Source organism: Sitophilus oryzae, unplaced genomic scaffold, assembly GCF_002938485.1.
Source record: "Sitophilus oryzae breed Bouriz unplaced genomic scaffold, Soryzae_2.0 scaffold_1743_pilon_pilon, whole genome shotgun sequence".
Taxonomy (NCBI): Eukaryota; Metazoa; Arthropoda; class Insecta; order Coleoptera; family Curculionidae; genus Sitophilus; species Sitophilus oryzae.
The window spans coordinates 1,394,015-1,409,592 of NW_022146439.1; the positions used below are offsets into that span (position 1 = coordinate 1,394,015).

Sequence of the window (15,578 nt, forward strand, 5' to 3'; positions counted from 1 at the left end):
ATATAATATTTTATTACACAATATAAGCAAATATTTTATTAAATACCAATTTTTACATTTAAGATGCATTTCTTTTAATATACAAAATACATGAATATACAATAAGATCGAATGTTAGTTGTAGGCTTGTAATTTATTTTGGTTGTTATCCTCACAATATAATATATAATATTATCGTCACAAGTTCTCGATATTTTATTACATTTTATAAACATTAGTATTATGTAGTATAATATAGTTACATATCGATCATTCGTATCCATGCGGGTGTTTTCTTTATTTATACTTGGATCCAAAATTTAAGCTAGTATTCCAAAAAACATAAAATAATTAAATCTTCAAAAATAAATTTCTATGCCAAAACATGTTCTGGAGAAAATTATTTCATATTTCCCTGTCAGCAGAGGAAAAGTGAAAAATTAAATATGTAGTTATATCTTCAAAAATTGGCAGTACGATCAGCAGATATATGTATACTAATCAGAGAGAGAGAGAGAGAGAGAGAGAGAGAGAGAGAGAGAGTTAATAGTGCTAAGACAGTCCCTAGATTTAAAACAGATGTAAATTTTGGATTTTTCACTAAAGCTCTTTCTTGTTACACTGTAACTGAATGGTAAATAATTTTCTAATTATTATTAAATAAATATATTTTTTCTGGAATAATTACGTTTCTCCTTTTGCCTACTCAAAAACAATCAATTTTATTTTTATCATGATTATACACTTGTGCAGCAGTGTCTAGCGTGTTATTGGTCTATAATTTCTGATATCTTCCGTTGCTACCTTTCTTATGAATTAGAATAATTATGTTGACGCTGTTCCAGTTTTGCGGTATATGTTTTCCCCTGAGACAGCTGGTGTATATATTTACTAGGATTTTCCAAGTTGTCTTACCGGCGTACTTAAGTATTTCAGCTGTTATTCCGTCATTCCCTGCTGCTTTGCCATTTTTAATATCTTGAAGAGCTTTTTCTACTTCTCCCATGAGAACTCCTGGGGCGTTGTCTTGTGGTAGGGGGAGTTTTTCTTCTTAATATATGATTTCTGGGGCTTTATACTATGTATTTATATATGTCGCTGTAGAATTTTGTTACAAGGCTTCTTATTTTGTTTTTGTCTGTTATTCTGATACTGTTTTGTGTTAATGCGATTAGCTGCTTCTTTTCGATCGTGAGGGATTTTTTAGCGTTCTGATAGCTTTTTCTTTGTTCGATGACAGTTTGTACAAGTTTTTTGTTGTAGTTTTTGATGACTTCTGCAATCCTATTTCTTATGTTGTTCATGTAGGGGTTGTGAGGCATAGCTTACCAAGGGTCACCATTTTACCCTAGGCACAATCGGTAATTCGGATACGTGGGGACGATACTTAGAATTTTTAGAATTTAGAATGAGTGGGAGGGGGGTTAATCACTTCGACCTTACAGATCCATTGTGTCCCCCTTTCTTGAATCATAACTCATCATACAGTCCCAGGGCTTTGACAAAAGCCAGTATCTGGGACGGTTTTATAGAGGGTAGTTCTCCATCTCCAATATCAGTCGTACCAAAATTCATGGCACGAATGGTTGTCGTCTCGGCGCACTCAGTGATGAGGTGTACTGGTGTTTCCCCATCTTCCCCACAGAATCTGCATTCGCCGTTTCTTCTTAGTTTCAATCTACTGAGGTGTTCATTGAGGAGACAGTGTCCTGTTAAAAACCCCGTGACAATCCGAAGATTGTTCTTACTCAGACCCAGGAAGATCTGTAATTTTTCTTGATCATAAGCCCTCAGAAACTTCTTCGAGTGTCTTAGACCATTGCAAGATTTCCATTCCAGGTTGCGGATGGAATCTTCCAAGTTCTTGAGTTCCGCCTTGAGTTGGTTACCACTTGGAAAGCAGAACGGTTCTGGTCCAGTTAGTGGAGTGTTAGCTCCTTTCCTAGCTAGATTATTTGCTTTTTCATTGCCTTCTATCCCTTGGTGAGCAGGCACCCAGAGTAGGAGGACTTTGTTTTCTTTGCCTAATTTATTCAGCTTCTCTATGCATTCTTTGACCAATTTCGAATTGATCGATACTGAGTTGATCGCTTTTAACGCTGCTTGACTATCAGACAAGATGGCTGTTTCTTGTTTCCGATAGTTGCTATCTAAGATAAGTTGTACGCATCTTTCGATAGCGTAGATTTCTGCCTGTAGGATACTAGGGTAAGTGCCCATTGGTTCGGAGTATTTAGCTCTCGGCCCAAACACTCCGATCCCTGTTCCCGTATTGGTTTTGGAAGCATCAGTATACCAAGTTATGGTATGGTCTTTTAACTGCTGGGCAAGCGTTTCGCTCTTCCAATCCTTCTTATTGCTCAATACTACATTGACATGTTTGTCAAAGTTGTACGTTCTTGGCATATCGTGACCATTCTAATCATTGTCGCATTGGCATATCTACCAATGACAATGTGCAGTGGTGTTAGATCTAGAATGACCTCCATTGCTGCTGTTGGACAGGTTCTCATGGCTCCTGTGATGCAAACACATGCTAGTCTCTGGACTTTGCATAGGTTTAGCCTTGCCGTCCGTTGCTCTAGTTTTGTGTACCTGGCAACTGCTCCATAAGTAATCATGGGTCTTACTATCATGGTATACATCCAGCGCAAAATGTTAGGGGAGCAGCCCCATCTATTTCCGGCCAGTCTTCTGCATATCATGAGAGCCTTTATGGCTTTGCTGGTAGTGTTCTTAATATGCCTGTTCCACAGGAGTTTACTGTCCAGGGTTATTCCCAGGTATTTAACTTCCTGTGTTGGCAGTATTTCCTTTCCATCTAGTTGGATTCTTTTCAAGTTTTTCAGACTTCGCCTTCTGGTGAATGGCACTATCGCGGTTTTGTCTGAGTTGATACTCAGCCCGACAGTCCTACACCATCTCTCAGTGATACGGAGTCCTCTTTGGATAATATCACACAAGGTGCCTTCATGTTTCCCCCGAGCGATCATGACTATGTCATCTGCATACCCAATGCAGTGTATTCCCGCTAGAGTTAATTCATCTAGTAGTTCATCCACCACCAAGCTCCACAGCAAAGGGGAGGTTACTCCACCTTGTGGAGTTCCTTGCGTTGTTTTAACAGCTACAGTTTTGGTGCCCATCTGAGCCTCTGCTGTTCGTGTTGACAGCATTTCCCAAAACCAGCGAATAATAGTTCTGTTCACCCCTCTTGTTTCTAGAGATCGCCTGACCACCTTATGTGGTATATTGTCAAACGCCCCCGCAATATCCAAGAAGGCACAAATTGCTGTTTCTTTGCTATCCAGACTTGTCTGTATTAGCTCCGTTAATTGGTACAGAGCAGTTTCTGTGGATCTGCCCGTTCTATATGCATGCTGACTATCATGCAGTGGTTTAACCTTTAGATGATTTTCTCCAATATGGTTGTCAACTACTTTCTCCAGCGTTTTTAGTATGAACGATGTGAGACTAATAGGCCCAAATGACTTGGGATTTGTCCAGTCAGTTTTGCCTATTTTGGGTAAAACATTACTTTTGCTCTTCTCCATGTGGTTGGTATATATCCCATCGCTAGACTGCTTCTTGTAATGCTTAGTAGATGGTGAGTAGCTATTTGCTGACCCTCCTTTAGAAGGGCAGGAAAGATCCCATCCACTCCTGCTGCTTTATAGGGCTGAAAGGTGTCGATCGCCCATTTCAGCTTTTGTTCTGTTATTACTAGCTTGGCCCCTTCCTAATCTTCCCTGCAAGGATTGTGGGGTTCAGTGGGAGCTACATAAGTATCAATAGGTATGCTACCTGGAGGGGACGATACTTCTTCAAGCGTTAGCTACAGTTAGTTGCCACTGCGGGCCACCATTTACCCCGGCGGCATCGATACCGGGAACTCGTGTCCGTGGAGGTATCACTCCCGAACCAGCTGAATAAAATTCCACTGACCCTGCGGTCACACCCCATTGCACAACTACAAGAACAAGCAGGCTTTACGAGCAGCTCACGATAGATCACATACATACGCTAAGAGAAACTATCAGCCGAACAAAAGAATACGAACTTCCATTAATCGTAGCCTTTATGGACTTTGAGAAGGCTTTCGACTCGAAATATCCTAAGGCAATAATAGAAGCCCTAGCGAAACAAGGTATTGACAAGCCTTATATAGAAATTTTCGCCAATATATAAAACAACCCCAGAGTTCCCAACTGGCAAAGGAGTACGACATCGACAGGGAGACGCGATATCTCCAAAGCTGTTTACAGAAACACTAGAAGAAATCTTACCTCAACTAGATAGGACCAACAAAGGTTTAAAAATAGATGGAGAAAATCTTAACCATTTAAGATTCGCTGATGACATAGTCCTAATTGCCAGTAGTCTTGAAGAACTACAAACACAAATTAACGAACTAAATACAGCCAGCAAGTAGGTCTCAAAATGAATTTAGCAAAAACTAATGCAATGTACAAAAACTAGTAGATAGAAAAGACATTCTTATAAAGAACAAAAAACTGGAAATAGTTGAAGAATACATATATTTGGGACAACTAATACAAAGTTCAGGATATCTACTACCAGAAATCAACAGAAGAATTAAATTAGCATGGAGTCCGTATGGAAAAAACTCAATCATATTCAAATCTAGAAGGCCACTTTATCTAATGAAGAAAACATTCGACCAATGTGTACTACCAGTCATGACATATGCATGTGAGACCTCGACACTTAAAACATTATAAGGAAACTGCAGGTCGCACAACGTTCAATGGAATGAAATATGTTGAAAATAACCAAGAAAGAACGTAAAAGAAGAGAGTGGATACGACAAGAGACCCAGGTAATAGATGTCATCCACCGAATCAAATCCCTCAAGTGGCAATGGGCAGGACACCTGGCAAGAAGGACGGACAACAGATGGACCGCAAAAATTACAGCACGGTACCCACGAGGAATTAAGAGACCTAGAAGAAGGCCAGACCTGAGATGGGACCATGATTTTAGGAAATTAGCACGGATAACTTGGGCCTGTATAGGCAACAATAGATAACAATGGGCCCAACAACACAGAGAGTATCTAAATATGTGAGGCAGGCTACACCATAATTGGAATAAGCTGAGAATGATGATGATGATATACACCAGTTAAAATTAATATACTTACTTCATTCAATTTAGTTTGGTTAGAGGCAAATTAATTAGTCCATTTTGTACCATTTTTGGTAACTCTGTTATAAATCAGGGTCAACATTTTTTACTGTGCCTAGCGGGAGGGTCCCACTGAGTTGAATCCAGCCTGTCAGTGAATTTTTACTAGTAAAACAAATTTACCCAACCAACAAAAGATGTTTAACATTTCAAGAAGTTATCTCATTCCGTCGTCAGAAACAAAAAAAAATATAATGGACGTATCTCCTAAAAAGTAGTGTTCTTTGAATTGTTGTACCGTGTGATCAAAAAGACGGCGTCCAGTTGGCTTGGAAGTGACCATCGATGGCATTCCTCATATTAATTTTACATACAAAATGACAGCGATCTTCACTTAAAGATAATTTTAGAAATTTAAAAAAAATTATGTTTTTTGATTCTGACGATGGGAGGAGATATACCTCCTAAAACGTTAAGCATTGTATTGAAACTTTGTTTTACTAGTAAAATGCCTCTGACAAGCTGGTTATCGTTTGGATTCAAAGCAGTGGTGTTTACAAAAAATATATTTATTTTGTAAAATTATCTTCCAGTGGCGAAAAGCCCGACATATTTCAAGAAATATAAAAGCTCGTAACACATAATATATGGTGTGTCATATTTCAATATTTTTTAGATGTATTGCACGACAATATTGCGTAGGCAAACATTAATGACGTAGGCGTAATTTTGGCATTTGCCGAAGTTTTGTCGCGTCACTCTTTCTATGTATTTCCTTATTATCCTGTTAAATGACGCTGAAGAATTATTCCCAAAGAAATTAGAATAATGTCGAACGCATTTTGAAGCAAATATAAATAATGCAAATCGTGTGAAATAATTTACGTCTTGACATTGTTGAAAGTGGGCGGGATGTTCAGGATATGGGTCAACATTTCGCTATTTTCGTCGCTCTAAATATACGAAACTTTTCTCATTTATCGTAGGTATCAAAATACTAAAATTTTCGGAAAATTTAACTGTTTAATAAACATCATATCCTACATATTTTCCTATTTTGCGTGGTGTGATTCAGACAAGACAACTTTTAGTACTACAGAAATTATAAATCGAACTTTGAATCGAACGGTATTTCTTACTGAATTTAGAAAAAAATATTAAAAATGTGTAATTAAGGGAGGAGTTTTATAATGCTATCTATACCGGGTGGCGCACCTCATTCGCCTCGGTTGATTATACGAAAACGGAAAGGTGTAGAAACAAAATATTTTATGGGTATATGTGGGGAGGCAATGTGCACAATTTAAAATTATTTTGAAATATACAGGGTGTGTCCAAAATTGTTCAAATTTGGCACGTGTATTCAGCATAGACAGACCTTTAAAAAACCTATGTACGACTTAGCTGTAAAATTAATAGGGGAGCCAATATTTGGACAGTTCTAAATTTGCATGAGATTTCTTGTTTCCAACGACGATGCACCACCCGGTATATTTTCTTGTATTTTTGCTTCTATTTACCACTTCAAAAATAATTAAGACGACTAAGATGTTTCAGTGCATATCTGATATTTTAGTTATTAAATAATTATTATAACTTCCCCATTATTAATTAGAAATATATTTGTAATTTGTATATTTGTAATATATTATTGTAAAAACAATTTTAATAACTTATACATTTATTAAAAAAGTAAAACAAAACCAATAAATTATTGAATCAAATTTTTCTCTATATTTATATATATATTTTTACCTATTTAAAAAAATAGAACAGTGGGGGACATATCTATGTCATCAACTTTTTTGATCATAAAATATTTTAACCACACTCTGGACTTATATCTCATTGAATAAAAACCAAGAAAGGAGTATATTAACAAAATTAGTTAAACCGTGAAGGAGTTTTAATATGGCTGACTTGATTTATTTTCAGTTTCAGTTTATCAGTGACATTCTGTATTTTATACAGAAATACAAAAAAGTTATGATAAAGTTTTAAGTTTTTTTTTAAATTGCAGCTCCCATTTTTCTCTATAGATTTGGATTCAGCATAAAATTTTACATATATAGTACTCTATTTTTATTTCCTGCACCATGCGATGTTGCCATTCTATTTCATATTTACTGAAACTTTGGTTAAAAACACTATATCAGAAAAGTGCTTAGAAACTAGAGTGAATTTAACTTTATTAATACTTGGCTATATTAAACTAAACACCAAAGATAACAGAATACACCGTGAAGAAAAACTGACATTATCTTATACAGGGTAATTTTTATGGCTACACTGCAACATTTTAAAAGCTATATTCCATTTTTTTTAAAGGCAACACCCTGCATTTTATTTTTCTTTTAGATGCAGAATTAAAAAACGAACATTTTTTGTATTTAAAGTGTTCCTAAAATTTTAATGGTTTTGTAGATATTCACGGTATTATATTACATATATGACTCTTTTAACATTAAATTTTTATCAGAACCACCTAATGATATTTGTCTAATTGTATTTTATCGTTGAGAACCTCATAGGTAATAAAACATAGCCAATATCTGCAAACCCATTAAAAATTTAGAAATATTTTAAATATAAAAAATTATTATTTTTTAATTCTGCTTCTAAACGAAAAAAAAATTGGCGCCGGGAGGCACGTATAGCCGCCCATACTAAAATACGTTAATAAAAAGTTGGTAGGCAGCTCTTTTAGTTTCAAAGTAAAAAAAAAATTCCAATTTTTTTTATCTCAAAAACTGCGACTTTGACTCATTTTCATGTTATTACAAATTTTGTTGCAAATATTATTCCTAATCTTAAATTGAAAACCGCGTTTCGCTAGCTACTGTAATTTTGGAGTTACGATTTTTTAAAAATTTTAATCCCCTCCCATACCTCCTTAACAACCCCCCACCCCCATCAAAAACTAATGGCCAGATTCTCGGGTGCCACAGTATTTTTGTGCCAAATTTGGTTAAAATCGGTTTAGCGGTTTTTGAGTTATCGTGTTATAGACGGACAGACAGGCAGACAGACAGACAGACACCATGAAAATATTTTGTATTTAGGTCATTTATGACCCAAATAACTCATTTTGAGTGAAATTAAAAAAAAAATTTTCTCGATCTTAATAGCCTACCATACCTGTTGGTATGGTCGGCTAAAAACTTAAAAGTTTATCATAACTTTTTTTTGGAACAAAGTTTTTTTCGATCATATTGTCTCTATTAAATAACTACTTTTTACATGTAACTATAGATTTGAAGGTATGTATCTCTCACTGAATACTCCGATTGTTGTTCTAAAACCGAGTCTACCTGACAAAGTATTGTCATTATGTCAAAAGTGACAACAAATAAAACATTTTGGTTAAAATTCTACGTCAAAATCCTCAGTAGTTAATGTTATTATGGAAGGAATCGACAGCTGTATATTTTATATCGGGCTACTAGCAATCATTTGTGTTTTGGTTTACATTTTCAGGCGCCTTTAAATCGACATTATAATTGGATGTTTTAATTTATATGGCCTGTATAGCTAAGAAAATTGTAGATGTGATCAAGTCTAAACGAACAATTTGTACTTTGGAGATTGTTATTGTTGCAATAGTGTTTTACAAGATTTTTTTAAGACTACTTCGATGGAGATAGAAGAGTGTATTTATTACATAGGCATACTAACTCTTATTATGATAGCAGTTCATATTTTACAACGGTTTCATTTGTTATAAATTCAAATATTACTGAAAATTTAATTTATGAAGAAGACCTCTAATCTCAAACGTACCAAAGAGCTGAATAGATAGTTATAGGTAGGTTGAAAATATATTCTATTAAAAAATAAACCTCAAATTTTTACTGTTGCTGCATAATAATTTGCATAATAATACAAATAAAATTAAAAAATAATATACATGGTATACCAATAAAAAAAATAAGTTTAGGCCATATTTCAAGAATGACAGCTCCCAGCGAAAATTTAGTTACGCCACTGAGTTTTACGTGAAAAACTCTATTGGACTCAATTTTCACCTTTTCGCTAATATAACCGAGAAAAATAGAATTTCAAATTCATCCTTTATTTCAGAAACCAAGGGGGCTAGGATATATCATCTTTAGTTTAAAAAAATTGGCGCCGGGGGGCACGTATAGCAAATACCAAAATACCACGCCCATACCAAAATATGTTAATAAAAAGTTGGTAAGCAGTTCTTTTAGTTTCAAAGTAAAAATATTTCCCCTATCCGCCACCTGGGGTCGCGTCCGACGGGAGTTTGGAGTTCTCCACACGGATTCTCTCAAAAACGGACTACGGAAACACTCTACGGAATATCTCAAAAACTACGACTTTGACTGATTTTGATGTTATTACAAATTTTGTTGCAAATGTTATTCCTAATCTTAAATTGAAAACCGCGTTTCGCTAGCTACTGTAATTTTGGTTAGGTTAGGTTAGATTAGGTTAGACAGACAGACAGACAGACAGACACCATGAAAATATTTTGTATTTAGGTCATTTATGGCCCAAATAACTCATTTTGAGCGAAATCAAAAAAAATTTTTTTTGCCGATCTTAATAGCCTACCATACCTTTTGGTATGGTCAGCTAAAAAGTAATACAGTGATCTGAAAATCCCATCTTTGTAACTCTACTCATAAACGAGAGACCTTGCAAAATGAAACACCCTATACAGGGTGTCCCATTTTGGTTGAAATCATAGGGTATCTCCGTTATTAATAAAGATAGGACGATGCGGTTTGCACAAACCTGTCCCATTTTTTTGTCAAACGGAAGATGCTGTAAACAAAATTTCCACACCCCTCTCCGTTTCTGAGCTACAGGGTCTTCTTGAAAATTTTGGAATATTGAACAGCCCCCGTATCTCCGTTTTTGTGAAAGATATCTAGAAGGTAAAAACTGATTCTTGTAGAACTTTTTACGTAGAATACAGTGGTGTCTGTTTTTCTACTAAAAAAGATATTTTTGAAAATGTAAACTAAAGTTATGTTTTTTCAAATGGAACACCCTGTATATTTATAAATCATATCAGCCGTCTTGCTATGAACTTCTCAAAAATATATATCACTCTATATTTATGTTCACAATTTACTGCAATATTTAAAAGATATCATGTTCTTATTAGTAGGTCGTGATGACAACAAAAAAATAAAAAAGGGAATTTACTAAAACAGTCATACAGATGTCAAAAATTTTATTTGTTATTAAAATATCTTATTTTACAGTTGTTACCTCTGAATATCTGAATATATTTTTATTCTTTTTCTTATAACGGGATGGGTTTACAAATATCTAAAAGCTTGCCTGATAGCATTTTCCAGGTCGCCGAAGTTGTTGGAGTTACCAAAGTATATTTCATTTCGAAAATCTCTAAATACAGAGTCCCAATTCATTGATTTGGGAAATAAATTCTAATATTTTCAAAGTTGTGAGGGGGGGCTTCATCTTGCTGAAAGTGTATTCGTTATTCACGTAAATTAGCTAAAGGAATATCTAAAAGTTCCGGTGCGACAGCGTCCAATATTTACAAATAGCTGTAGAGAGTTAAGTTTCCTTGATATATAAATAATTTATTAATGGCTACCAAAATAAAACAATAGACAGAAAACAGACATAATATTTTTTTATTATCAATTATGACTTACTAATAAAAATGATATTTTAATGAAAACTTTTAAATATTGCAGTAAATAGTGAAAATAAATATAGAGTGATATATATTTTTGAGAAGCTTATGGCAAGCCAGATCATACAATTTATAAATATACGGGGTGGTCCGTTTAAGAAAACATAACTAACGTAGTTCATATCTTCAAAAATATTATTATTGTAGAATAACAGACGCTATTGTATTCTACGTAAAATTTTCTACAATAAACAGTTTTCACCTTCCCGATACCTTTTACAATAACAGAGATACGAGGGGTGCCCCAAACTGCAAAATTTTCAAAAAGACCCTGTAGCTCAGAAATGAAGAAGGCTATAAAAATTTTGTTTATAACATCTTTCGTTTGACAAAAAAGTGGAACAGGTTTGTGTAAACCGCACTCTTCTGTCTTCATTAATAACGGAGATCCCGTATGATTTCAACTAAAATGGGACACCCTGTACATGCATATACAATACATATTGGAATTTATGAAAAATTTGTGAATTGAAAATATTTAATATACCAATTTCTAATTTTCAGGAGTTGGTAAGGTATAGCGCGTGTCTTGGCGAGACCAACGACGATCTACAGAAGGCCCTCGATTTGATGCTAAGCGTCCCCCATCGTGCCCAAGACGAAAAGTTCATCTCGAGCATCGAAGGATACAAGGGCAGCTTCCACAAACTCGGTCGCCTTCTTCTGCACGACCGTTTCACCGTCACCTTTGGCGACGTCACCAAGGAACGTTATCTCTTTCTCTTCAAGGCGCGCGTGCTTATTTGCAAAGTCCGACGTATTTCGGAAGATAGATCCATATTTCAACTGAAGGATATCATTAGAGTAAGTCTATTCCAATTATCATTTCTTAAAATTGATTTTAAAATAGTTTAAAACAATATTTCGTTTTGAACTTTGAACATCAGCAGGAATATCATTCACATTCACAGTCAATCTTATTTTATTTAATAACCTATCAAGAAGAAGAAAATATCTAGTAATTTCTATGAATTACAAGTCAGACTAATTTTCTATAAAATTCATAAATCTATAGTCTGTCGAACGAGAGAATATATACCGGGTGCGTCTCAAAGAGCTCACCCCTATAACTTTTTTATTTTTTCAGATGGAAAAACGAGATTTGGTATGTTAGTATATGACATAAATTGGGATTGATTGACGTATTCAATTGTTTTTAATCACTTCCAGTTTCACCGGAAATGACTACAACTTTTGATTTTTAAATGGCACCCTCGGTACTTTTTTACTTTATTCGATAGAAAATGGCACTCTGAATAGAATGACATACGAGTATGTCAACTTCTGACATTTTCTCATATGGTTTTTTTGAAATTGTAACATGCGGTTCATAACGATAATTTGAGTCGAAATACCAAATGTGTGGTACCAAATCATTCGTAAAAAAATGCTTTTTCCAAATATGCTAATGACCACTCTCGTTCCATTTGAAACTCGATTTGAAAAAATTGAGATATGATTAAAAATACGATTTGTACATCTTGCAACCGATCAGGACAAGACACAAAAAACATTAGACGATCAAATCTATTTTTCCAAGGCTCCTTAAATAAAAAATTAGTGTTTTTAACACAACCATGGCACTCTAGATTGATATTTTAAATAAGATTTTTTTTTAAAACGAAAATGTCAAAAGTTGACATATGATATGTTATTCTATTCAGAGTGTCATTTTCTATCAAATAAAGTAGAAAAATACCGAGGGTGCCATTTAAAAATCAAAAGTTGTAGTAATTTCCGGTGAAACAGGAAGTGACTAAAAACAATTGAATACGTCAATGAATCCCAATTTACGTCATCTACTAACATACCAAATCTCGTTTTTTTTTATCTGATAAAATAAAAAAGTTATGGGGATGAGCCACTTTTGAAACGCACCCGGTATAAGAGTAACATTTGTTATCTGTCATTTTAATTCAAAGATGATGAATAATTGTATTCTCAAGATGTAAACTGCTAAAATATTTTCGCAGCTTCCTCAAGTTGAAGTTAAGGATTATCCCGAAAACGAACACGTTTTTGAGCTAGTTGATAAAGTAGGTGGTCAATCTTTAGTTCTTACCGCCCATAAAGATCACATAAAGAAACTTTGGTTACAAGAAATCAGAGAATTTGCGAAGGACTACGGTAAATATGAATTTATATAAATTTCTAGAAAATATCAAAATTGATTTATAGGTGAAAGTGAGGAAAATACAAGTGACGAATTTCAATTAGCTTCTCCTCCAACCGACACATCTCAAAAAGATTCGAAAACTATATCTCTTACTAAAGAAGAATTACCTGAAATTTCAAAAGAGAAATTCAAGCCCTCAGCAACACAACAAGCTCAACCAAAACCTGTTGAAGAACTCCAAGCGAAAACTAAACTTGTAGGAGTTCAAAAAACTGCACTTCAAGATAACTTAGTATCAGAATTAAAGTTAGCCCAAAAAAAGAAAGTCGACGTTAGCAAACAAGAAGGTTCTGTAAGTAAAGTTACAACTGAAGACAAGAAAACAGGAATCACTTTAGGAACAACTACAACTACCACTGATATTGTCCAATCGGATACACTAAAACATATATTAACCCCAGAGTCCGAAGTTGTCGAACCCATTGAGTTTGCGTCCAAAAAATTTGGAACTTCTATTCATAGAACAGATTCGTCAAGTTCATCAAGTGATAAAACTCTTGTTCCGGAAGTAAGTGAAAATACTGAAACCTATAAAGCCTCAAGCCCTATCAAAGAACTCGAAGAAGACACTGGTTATTTAAAGAAGTTAGAAGCGGTTGAGCCTTTGATACACATTAACAATCCAAGAGTTTTAGAAGAGAAAGTCGAGTACCATATCAAACCTCCACCAGAGCTAGTGCCGGGAAGTGCGTTAAAGAAACTTTATAGTATCGAGTCACCGGGAGTTAGTGACACCGTACTCACCGATTATAATATCGGAATTGAATTTAATGTGGAAGTTTCAGACGAAATGAGCCGAAGATACACTTCTTCTACGAGAGGTTAGAATTCTGTTTGGCTATAAATAAATATACTAATGCATTTTTATGTGGTTTTATTTACTAACCAGTCGCTTGGCTTATACTAGACGCAGTTTACTGTGGTCAATAATTAGATATTTTTGTATATAGAACGTGAGAATAATCTTATTAGTACAAGTTGATAATTACAGAGGTCATAGAAATCTAGGAATATTTTCCGAATTTGAAAAAATATCTTTCAAAAAAAAGCTTTAAATATACAAGGTGTTCCTTAAAAAAAGGAAAGCTATATGTTTTTTTCTCGTCATTTGATTCTTTTTATTTAATTTTGTAGCGGTTCAGGTAAAACCTTACAACTCCTACATTTAAAGTGTTTTTTTAGTACCTCCAATAGGTAAGCCTGCAGCTATCGCACTAAAATCAAATAAGGGGTGACTAAAAGTAACAACCGAGAATTTCTTAAACCAAATAAAATACTATTAACCGATATGCTCTTAATAAAGTCTCTAGTGCATTATCGAGGGATTGGAGTAATGTTGGGAATAATCGAATGATTTCAATCCTCGAGTATTGATCTTCGATGATTCAATAATCTGATAACCATCCGAAGAATCTTTGGTCATAAATATTCCGCACATCTACTCCAGGGCCTGTGTTATATCTTGATCGATACCCGAATGCTCGGTACTGTTTGTTGTCATAGTCTTTCCTGTACCTTGAATGAGTTATATTGTAATAAATATAAATAATTATTTTTCTAGACAGTTTCTTTAATAATGTTTTATATTTTCGTGTATATAATTTGATATGGAAAATAAAATTTTCATAGGTTGCGCCTTAAAACCATGCTTAATTTGTTTCTTTTACTCTGATTTCGAGATTTATCTGACAACCTTTCAGGGCAAATGAAATCAAGCAATTCGGGGAATTACTTGTTTTCATTTGAAACGATTTCAGTATCAATCGGCGTTATTACGTATACGGCGTTAGTTGTTGGCCTGCCGAGTAATCCTCGAAAATCGACAAAAATCCTCGAGACATACTGAGGATTTGAAGACTCGGGTGACCGAGTATTTTTCACTCGAGTAATCCCATCATTAGATTGGAGTAATATATAAAATACCAAAAATATGATTTTGGTTCCTTAAATAGTACCAAAAAATGTGATTTTATATTTGATTAAGATAAATACAGACTTTCTTCTTTATTGGAAATATTAGAGAATAATTTTTTTATGAAATTAAGTCCTTATTCTACTCTAGATTAATGGATAATTACGAAAAATTTAATTTACTTTCATACACCATACGATAAAAAAAATAGCGTCAAAAATGGTTGGGGAATGACAATCGATAATAATTTTGACGAGGTCAAGCCCTAGACGGCATTTAGTTGGCCCGTACTCTTTTTTATTTCTTAATAGCGCTTACTGCCAGTTGGCCCTAAGAAGGTTGTAATTATTTTTATATTGAGTAACAAATATTTTTAAATGGTGTAGTTTAAAAATCGGGAAGAATAATATTTTGGGAATATATTTCTGGTGTCTGAAAACGTTCTATCCCGTTTTAATATTTCTATAATAAGTGTTAATTTTTGACAAGTTTTATAAAAATTTTTGTTAAATGACGTCTAGAGATTGACCTCGCGAAAATTATCATCGACTCTCATTCCCCAGCCGTCTTTGACGCCGTTTTTTCTTCAATAATACGGTTCTGTTTAACTGGTATAAAAGCTACAAGAACTTTTTGAACTAAAAAATCAGTCATTAAAGACACAC

General features: G+C 34.4%; 1 protein-coding gene across 1 annotated transcript in view; it reads left to right on the forward strand.

Moving 5' to 3' along the window:
* The window catches only part of LOC115881853 (obscurin-like), a gene marked incomplete at its 3' end in the record, with an annotated part of 111,437 nt that overhangs the window by 64,530 nt on the left and 31,329 nt on the right, over positions 1–15,578 (forward strand). The window contains 3 exon segments of the mRNA XM_030899551.1: positions 11,330–11,629; positions 12,799–12,952; positions 13,004–13,822. Coding sequence (XP_030755411.1) covers positions 11,330–11,629; positions 12,799–12,952; positions 13,004–13,822 — 1,273 coding nt within the window.